This window comes from Chanodichthys erythropterus, chromosome 3 (genome assembly GCF_024489055.1).
Source record: "Chanodichthys erythropterus isolate Z2021 chromosome 3, ASM2448905v1, whole genome shotgun sequence".
NCBI classification, from domain to species: Eukaryota; Metazoa; Chordata; class Actinopteri; order Cypriniformes; family Xenocyprididae; genus Chanodichthys; species Chanodichthys erythropterus.
The window spans coordinates 30973977-30983225 of record NC_090223.1 but is presented as its reverse complement, the minus strand read 5'-3'; the positions used below and the strand labels follow the sequence as shown (position 1 = coordinate 30983225).

The 9249-nt window shown below is 37.5% G+C and overlaps 1 protein-coding gene across 2 annotated transcripts; it reads left to right on the top strand.

The window, feature by feature from the left end:
- Nucleotides 1-203: 203 nt before the first annotated feature.
- On the top strand, nucleotides 204-7452 carry dhrs7b (dehydrogenase/reductase (SDR family) member 7B). 2 transcript variants are annotated; one of them, XM_067373436.1, is made up of 7 exons: nucleotides 204-243; nucleotides 2018-2175; nucleotides 2282-2397; nucleotides 2617-2827; nucleotides 4942-5034; nucleotides 5544-5696; nucleotides 6618-7452. In XM_067373436.1, the coding sequence occupies exons 1-7, from the start codon at nucleotides 227-229 to the stop codon at nucleotides 6821-6823; spliced, it is 954 nt and encodes a 317-aa protein (XP_067229537.1). In that variant the 5' UTR covers nucleotides 204-226; the 3' UTR covers nucleotides 6824-7452. The 2 variants fall into 2 exon arrangements, with proteins under 2 accessions (XP_067229537.1, XP_067229546.1); XM_067373445.1 differs by having other exon boundaries at nucleotides 5544-5719; nucleotides 6618-6753.
- The last annotated feature ends 1797 nt before the right edge of the window (nucleotides 7453-9249 follow it).

Sequence of the window (9249 nt, the reverse complement as noted above, 5' to 3'; positions counted from 1 at the left end):
TTTTATATATATATATATATATATATATATATATATATATATATATATATATATATATATATATATATATATATATATATATATATATATATATATATATATATATATATCCATTGTTTTGATGCGTTTACTTGCTGGATTCTGTAGAGGGCGTTATGGCCCCGCCCCTTCGGGCACAGCTGAAATCACGTGATGTTGTCGAGTTCCGGATTCTCCATTCAATCAAATGGGTCTCAGCTTTAGGTAGGTCATGTGTCAATATCCCTGCCTGTTCATTTTATATATTTACAAAACAGTGCATGTAGATACAACAGCCTTTAGAGATAACGATTATTAGAGATACTGAGAAGGGAGAAATGGATTGGTATGTTTTGTGAAAATAAGTTCGGTTGCACAGCGCACTGAAACCTTTATACGTGACTTGCTAGTCAGGATAGTTGCTGTGTATTAGTTACTGTACTACTACACATCAGTGAAAACATGGTTCAGTATTTTCGAAGAGGCTAAGATTTTTGTATTATTATTACGATAAATCAATCACTAAAATGTCTCAACACTTTACCACTAATGAAGAGTTATATCAGTATTATTTACATACTATTAGAATTTATTAATATTTTAAATTAGCTATTATTTTTTATTTTCATTTTAAAGCTTTTGCAGTTTCATGTGCTTTTGTCATTTTTTGTATTTCTATTTAGCTTTATTTTTATTTCAGTCATTTTAAAGGGGTCATGACATGGATCTTTTATTTTAATATTAATAATGTTAATATGAATAGTAATATTTAATAATGTTCCTTGAGGTTCACATATAATGTTAAAACGTTTTTGCACAAATATATATATTCTGAAGAATGATATTTTCCCTCATTCTGAACCTCTGTCAGAAACGGCCACTGTTGTGATTGGCTAGCCTCACTGCATAGGAACGCCCACTCGCTATTGCACGCAAGTGTTTTCAAAAAAATATCCATACAAAGTATTATGAAATTGTTAACTTGCAGTTTGCATGTAGCTGCCATAAGATCCAATAAAGTTGGCTGTTTCATCTTTCGCAAATAACTACTTGCCTCGTTTACTAAACAATATGCAGTCAAATGCTCAGAATAAACATAATCCTCTGCCATTATAAATAAATCATCCACTTGTTCCTGATGCACAGGTGTCCTTCTGAAGAGAAACAAGCTGTTTAAACCAGATACATCAAAGGGAATGTTCTTTCACTCTTCTATTTGTCCTGTTGTCGACAGACTCAAGCACATGGAGTATGTCAGAAATTTAACTGTATCTTTTGCCTGTGGCCGGGACGTATGGTGCAATTATGTAACTATTTGTCGATGTCTTGTTCTGGTGGCAGTCATATGCAGATATCTGGTTCAAAAGTCACAGATCCCACAATATCCAAACAAACCATTTTTGCAGCTTGTTTAAATAAATGCTCCGTTTATTAAAAGGAGGACGTTTTAAGCTATGAAAATTGATGGATGTTTTAAAGACCTATTATATGTCAAAAGATCATAACCCCCTTAATTTCAGTTAGTTGCCAAGGCAGCATGACAAATTTCCTGTTTTTTAAGCTTAATTTTTTCATCTAATATTTATATAGTTTATATATATATATATATTCGGCTTATTTCAATTAGCAAAAATTATAGTTAACAATAAAATACCTTGACACACAGTAGGTAAGAAAAACCTATTGCAACCTCCGTTTCATGCTGACTTTAATCTTTTATCTTCACTAGTTCATTTTTTCAAATACAAATATTCCATGTAGTCTCTTAGTGTGAGGTCAAAATATGTTAAAAGAGCCTACTAAATAAATTTACAATAACATTTTCTGTTTTTCTTTAAAATATTGTTTACAATTTACAGTTCTGTCTCCCATGTAAACAGATCCACATTAACTTGGTCAGTGGCGTTCTCACTGAATGCTGCCATGTTACTTCTAGATAAAGATGCTGGGTTGAGATGAGTTTTTATAAATGTAAATTAATAAATTCATGTGTGTACAGGCACATGGAGCGTGTGTTAGGTTTAGGTGTTGCACCACTGGCTGCTGGGACTGTTGGGCTGCTGATTTTGCTGAAAGTGATCCAGAGACTCAGACACAAGCAAAATCTACAGGATAAAGTGGTGGTGATCACTGGAGCCAGCTCAGGCCTGGGCAAAGGTTACATGCACATAAACTCTCTTATAATACTTATCATAATGTCTTATCAGTGCCATTTAACTAGATATTAAATCATTGTTTAATGTCTTAATCTGTCTTTTTTCAGAGTGTGCCCGGGTCTTCCACGCGGCGGGGGCCCGACTGATCCTTTGCGGACGGGACCAGAAGAGACTGCAGGAGGTCGTTGAGGAGCTGAGAAATAAAAACAATGGAAAAATACAGGTGAAAACCTTCAATCAAATCTGTTACTCTCCTTTTTGGCTGTTCAGTCAAAGTTATGTTATCTTTTATGCCTGTTTAAAAATGCGATTGTGGTTATATAGTGAATTCATGTGAAAAATAAGGTGTCATTTATTTACACTAAGCAAAAATGTAAATGCGAATGTATCCAATCTTATGTCCAGTCTCTTAACTAGGTTTATTTATTACTTTCTTTTTCAGACTTACACTCCTTGCACTGTCACCTTTGACCTCTCCAGCACATCTCTGGTTTCCAGTGCCGCCAAGGAGATTTTGAAGTGCCACGGTCATGTTGATGTCCTTATAAACAATGCCGGCATTAGTTACCGTGGCAACATCCTGGACACCCAAGTCTCAGTTCAGCGAGATGTCATGGAGACCAACTACTTCGGTCCTGTTGCTCTTACACAAGGTGAGTGAATACGAGTCAAAGAAAGAGATCAGTGAAACTATTATATAGTTTATTTTTGGGGGTTGGAAAGATTTAAAAAAATAAATAAATAAATTGGAAAAAAGGCTGCATTTATTTGATCAAAAATACAGTGAAAACTGTAATATTGTGAAATATTATTACTAAAAATATTTGTAAATGTAATTTATTCCTGTGATGTCAAAGCTGAATTTTCAGCATCATTACTCCAGTCTTCAGTGTCACATGATCCTTCAGAAATCATTCTAATATGATGATTTGATGCTCAAGAAACATTTCTGATTATTATCAATGTTGAAAACAGTTGTACTGCTTAATATTTTTGTTGACACAGTGATAAATTTTTTTTTCAAGATTCCTTGATGAATTGAAAGTTCAAAAGAACAGCATTTATTTGAAATAAAATTTTTTGTAACATTATAAATGTCTTTATTCCCATGTTTGATCAGTTTCATGTCTTTCAAAAAAAACCTTTTGAATAGTAGTGCGTGTGTATATGAACACTATATTGCCAAAAGTATTGGGACACCCCTTCAAATCACTGAATTCAGGTGTTCCAATCACTTCCATGGCCACAGGTGTATAAAATCAAGCACCTAGGCACACAGACTGCTTCTACAAACATTTGTGAAAGATTGGGTCGCTCTCAGGAGCTCAGTGAATTCAAGCGTGGACCCGTGACAGGTTGCCACCTGTGCAGTAAGTCCATTCATGAAATTTCCTCACTACTAAATATTCCATGGTCAACTGTTAGTGGTATCAAAACAAAGTGGAAGCAATTGGGAACAACAGTAACTCAGCCACAAAGTGTTAGGCCACGTAAAATCACAGAGCGGGATCAGCACATGCTGAGGCTCACAGTGTGCAGAAGTCGCCAACTTTCTGCAGAGTCAATAGCTACAGACCTCCAAACTTCGTGTGGCCTTCAGATTAGCTCAAGAACAGTGCGTAGAGAGCTTCATGGAATGGGTTTCCATGGCAGAGCAGCTGTATCCAAGCCTTACAACACCAAGTGCAATGCAAAGCGTCGGATGCAGTGGTGTAAAGCACACCGCCACTGGACTCTAGAGCAGTGGAGACGTGTTCTCTGGAGTGACGAATCACGCTTCTCTGTCTGGAAATCCGATGGACGAGTCTGGGTTTGGCGGTTGCCAGGAGAAGGGTACTTGCCTGACTGCATTGTGCCAAGTGTAAAGTTTGGTGGAGGGGGGAATATGGTGTGGGGTTGTTTTTCAGGGGTTGGGTTTGGCCCCTTAGTTCCAGTGAAAGGAACTCTTAATACTTCAGCATACCAAGACATTTTTGACAATTTCATGCTCAACTTTGTGGAGAGTTTGGGGATGGCCCCTTCCTGTTCCAACATGACCGCACATCAGTGCACAAAGCAAGGTCCATAAAGACATGGATGAGCGAGTTTGGTGTGGAGGAACTTGACTGACCTGCACAGAGTCCTGACCTCAACCCGATAGCACACCTTTGGGATGAATTAGAGCGGAGACTGTGAGGCAGGCCTTCTCGCCAACATCACTGCCTGACCTCACAAATGCGCTTCTAGAAGAATGGTCAAAAATTCCCATAAACACACTAAACCTTGTGGAAAGTCTTCCCAGAACAGTTGAGACTGTTATAACTGCAAAGGGTGGGCCAACTTCATATTAAACCCTACGGATTAAGAATGGGATGTCATTAAAGTTCATGTGCACGTAAAGGCAGGCGACCCAAAACTTTTGGCAATATATATACATATACATATATGCAACAGATCTTTCTGATTGGCTGATAACCATGCGATATTTTAGTGATAACAGCGCTCTTACCTTTTCACCATTTGTATCACTCTGCTTGAAGCAACTGTCATTGCACCCGAGCAAATCCACCATAATTTTTACAAATACTACACTTGTTGTATTTTTAGACCTGAAATATGTGACTCATATTTAATCATTGCTCCTATTTTACAGTTTGTTTAGACGTTTAAAATGTGTAAAAATGATATTAAATGTGAAATATGTTATTAATATAAATAAATGTAATTTATTATATATTACATTATAATATCACATTATTATTACACGTTATTTTTTTGTCCTGTCCAGCCATTCTGCCTTCAATGATCGATAGACGCAGTGGACATATCGTTGTCATCAGCAGTGTGCAGGGAAAGATTTCAATACCCTACAGATCTGCATGTGAGTATACATACACAACAAAACAGGTATTCAGATGATGGAAATGAAGATCTCTGCCTCGACCCAGATTCTACTCCAAGATAGGTGCTTGAACAAGCTCTTTCCACAAAATGGCTTCCACAAAATTATCATAGAGATGAACAAAGTCAACTTTTTCATTGTTTCTGCACCACTTGAGCCGATCACATCCTGAACAAATGGTCATGAATTGTAGAATGGGAACCATCTCAGACCATCTCAATTTCAACAGAACACAGCTGTTACAACAGGAGCAACTTCATTTACATTAGGGGTTGGTAAACTGTCACAGGATAAAAGGATTGAGATTAGGATGTTCGGTGTTCATTCCGACTCAGTTGAACATAAGGTGCTACTACATGTACTTTGTCACTGCTACGCTGCAGTAATCTTCATTGAGATCTTCAATGTCCTCATCAAGAATTTTCTTCATGAATAAAACCATAACAAGTGATAAGGTTTGCTTGCATATCTGTAATGTGTTCTGTCAGATGCTGCATCTAAGCATGCGACGCAAGCCTACTTTGACTGTTTGAGGGCAGAGGTCGACAGGTTCGGCCTGCAGGTGTCTGTCATCAGCCCAGGTTACATCAGAACAAACCTGTCCATCAATGCAGTCACAGGGGACGGCTCTCAGTATGGAGGTGAGAGAATGCGGTTCTTGAGTGTGAGTTATGAAATATATTTTTTAAAGGATTAGTTCACTTTCAAATTAAAATTTCCTGATAATTTACTCACCCCCATGTCATCCAAGATGTTCATGTCTTTCTTTCTTTAGTCGAAAAGAAATTAAAGTTTTTGATGAAAACATTCCAGGATTTTTCTCCATATAGTGGACTTCTATGGAGCCTAAACGGTAGAAGGTCAAAATTACAGTTTACAGTGATCCCAGATGAGAAATAAGGGTCTTATCTAGAGAAACCATCACTCATTTTCTAAAAAAAAAAAATTACAAATTTTATGTTTTAACCATAAATGCTCATCTTGAACTAGCTCTCTTCTTCTTCTCCATTTGAATTCCAGCAGTGTAGACACTGCTGAGTGTATTACTGCCCTCCACAGGTCAAAGTTTGAACTAAATTGCCATATACAATATGCTATTGCAAGTATATAACAATTAGTTCAAACTTTGACCTGTGGAGGGCAGTAATACACTTAGTAGTGTCTACACTGCTGGAATTCAAATGGAGAAGAAGAGAGCTAGTTCAAGATGAGAATTTATGGTTAAAACATACATAATTTATTTATTTTTATTTTTTTAAATGAGCGATGGGTTCTCTAGATAAGAACCTTATTTCTCGTCTGGTATGATTTAAAGCCCTTTGAAGCTGCGCTGAAACTGTAATTTTGACCTTCAACCGTTTGGAGACCATTGAAGTCCACTATATGGAGAATAATCCTGGAATGTTTTCATCAAAAACCTTAATTTCTTTTCAACTGAAGAAAGAAGGACATGAACATCTTAAATGACATGGAGGTGAGTAAATTATCACAAAATTTTAATTTGAAAGTGAACGAATCCTTTAAGAAGTTTTTCTTTTTATTTTGTACATTTGGGTCTGAAGTAATGGACAAAACCACAGCAAAGGGGTGGGATCCAGTGGACGTGGCGCGTGCTGTTCTGAAGGCAGTCTTTCACAAACAGAAAGACGTCGTATTGGCCGGGCCGCTGCCTACTGCAGCCATCTATCTTCGTACACTCTGGCCTGCTCTCTACTTCAGACTGATGGCTTCACGGGCCGTGAAAGAACAGAGAGTGAAAGAAGAATAAGAGAAAACAGTATTAAAAAATCTTTGCATCTTAGCCAAAAAGTGTAATTTGTATGCTAACGGAATGTATTTAATAGATATTTAAAAATGAATTGAAACATCCCTGATCTGTGAAAAACACAACAGCAAAATGACCAGTCCTTAAATAAGGAGAACAAACCATTATCATACAAGAACTAGATTTTGTCTATTTATATTGTACTGGATTAAATGGTTTGTTAATTTATTGTCTACTTGTTAACCCTAATTTATTATGAAATTAATTTTCCACTCTATGCACCCTGTTGCATGTCATCTTTAATTGCCTACAGTTATAAATCATCACATTTCCCTTCGTAGTTTCCTTTTGGCTATCACTCATTATCATAATGTTCTGGTGCCCCTTATTCTAACATGAAGTTGAATTAATTTGAACATTTAATGATTTATGTTTTAATGCAGTTGTTCACCTGCCTTCTGTCCTAAATAGGTCTCCATAGCAACAAAAAACAAAAACAAAAAATAAAAACAGATGTGAAGCATCACTGCAGTCTGCAATGAGCGCATCATGATAATCTGGTTATGACAGATACTAATGACTCATTTTCGTTTGGTAGCGATGCACCACACATTTGCAGCTCTCAATAAGATCCTGGGAAATGGATGTGCATGATTGAGCTGTTGTGCTTTGGAGGAAAAACATTCTACATTTTGCATTAAGTGACATATAAAGGGATATTTTTCCTCAAGAAACCCATGATGTTGGTTCATGAAAACTATCCATTTGAAACTTGCTTCCTTGATATTGTTTTTTTTAAATATTGAACATTCAAAAAAGGAGTTTGCAATACCAGCCCAGGTGATTTTGGTCTCCAAATAATGTTGGTGGAGGAAACTCAGCAGACAGATCTGTCAAGGCAATGTTATTTAAATGGTGTTCAAATGGTCAGTCTAAACAGAGGAAAATTTACTGCCACATTCAGTCTTTCGTTTCCACTGATTCACATCTCGCAGATTTAAAAATATGTGGTATTTTGCCCAATTATTTTTCCACAAGTATATCTTTCAGATGCCTTAAGATTATTTACGCATTCTCAGTTTCAGGCCTACAGTTTCCTTTGAAACTCAGTACACCATTTGAACATCACAACATCGTTTAAAACTGTTCAATTCCTCTACACTAAAATGTTTTATTTAAAAAAAAAAAAAAGCCCTATTCCGGTCCCCTTAAAATCCTGCACTACCTAAAATGAGATCTGTTTTAGTTTCATGTTCTCTTTCTGAGAAAGCTTTTTTTAAAATAGATTCACCTTCTGACCTGAGAACATTACGTTCTCAGGTCAGACGGTGAATCCATTTTAAAATCCATGAATCCATTACGTCATGAATTATAGTAGTGTTATATATAGTGTTATACACTGATGAGCCAAAACATTATGACCACCTGTCTAATATGCTGTTGATCCTCTGTGTGCTGCCATGGACTATATAAGACACCAGAGGGTGTCCTGTGGTATCTACCACCAAGACGTTCAGCATGTCCTGTAGGTTGCGAGATGGAGTCGCCGTAGATCGGGCTTTTTGGTCCAACACATCCCACAGATGCTTGACTGGATTGAAATCTGGAGAATTTGGAGGCCAAGGCAACACCTGGGGGCTTGAGATAATCAGCCTTGGCACCAGGTGCACATGGTCTGCCATGTTGAGGCATGTGTCAAATTTATTTCCACATGAATTGCCAAACCCAGGGTTTCCCAGCAGAACATTGCCCAGAGCATCACACTCCCTCGACAGGCTTGTTGTCATCCTACCGTGCATCACTTCCCCAGGTAAACAGTGCAGTCGTACACAGCCATCCAAGATGTGAAAGCAAACAGAACTCAGCAGACCAGTTGACCTTCTTCCACTGCTCCAAAAGATCATTAAAATTTTGTGTGACTTGTGCCACAGTAGACCTTCTGTTGGCTCGGACCAGTCTGCCTTTGTTGGCCTCATGCATCAATGAGCCTTGGGTGCCCAACACCCTGTCGGGCCAATTCTGTTGGCAAATTCTCACCACTGCTGGCAGGGAGCAACCCACAAACCTTTCTCTAACCCAAATCACCTTAACATAACAATCTGGCCCAACTCAAAGTTGCTCAGATCTTTATTCCTGCATCCAACATGTTGATTATGAGTACTGATTGTTTTCTTACAATCTAATCTACCCTGACCATAATATGTGGCCTTGTTAGGAGATGATCAATGATATTTGCTTCACCTACAACTGGTCTTAATGTTTTGGCTGTGTATCAGTGAATATCTTTGTGCAATTCTGGTAATACTGAACAATGTTTCAAAATGCCATTTTTAAGAATCACTGACAAAAAGAGTTAGGTGTGGCTTCAAGAATGATGAGCACTTACTCCTAAAGATGAAGTGTTGACCAACTGCAGACAGGAGAACTGT

Bases quoted from the DNA above. Each gene is read 5' to 3' on its own strand.
- dhrs7b (XM_067373436.1), top strand. The intron at 2,176-2,281 runs GTTACATGCACA...GTCTTTTTTCAG, and splicing joins CAGCTCAGGCCTGGGCAAAG to AGTGTGCCCGGGTCTTCCAC. The intron at 2,828-4,941 runs GTGAGTGAATAC...TGTCCTGTCCAG, and splicing joins TCCTGTTGCTCTTACACAAG to CCATTCTGCCTTCAATGATC.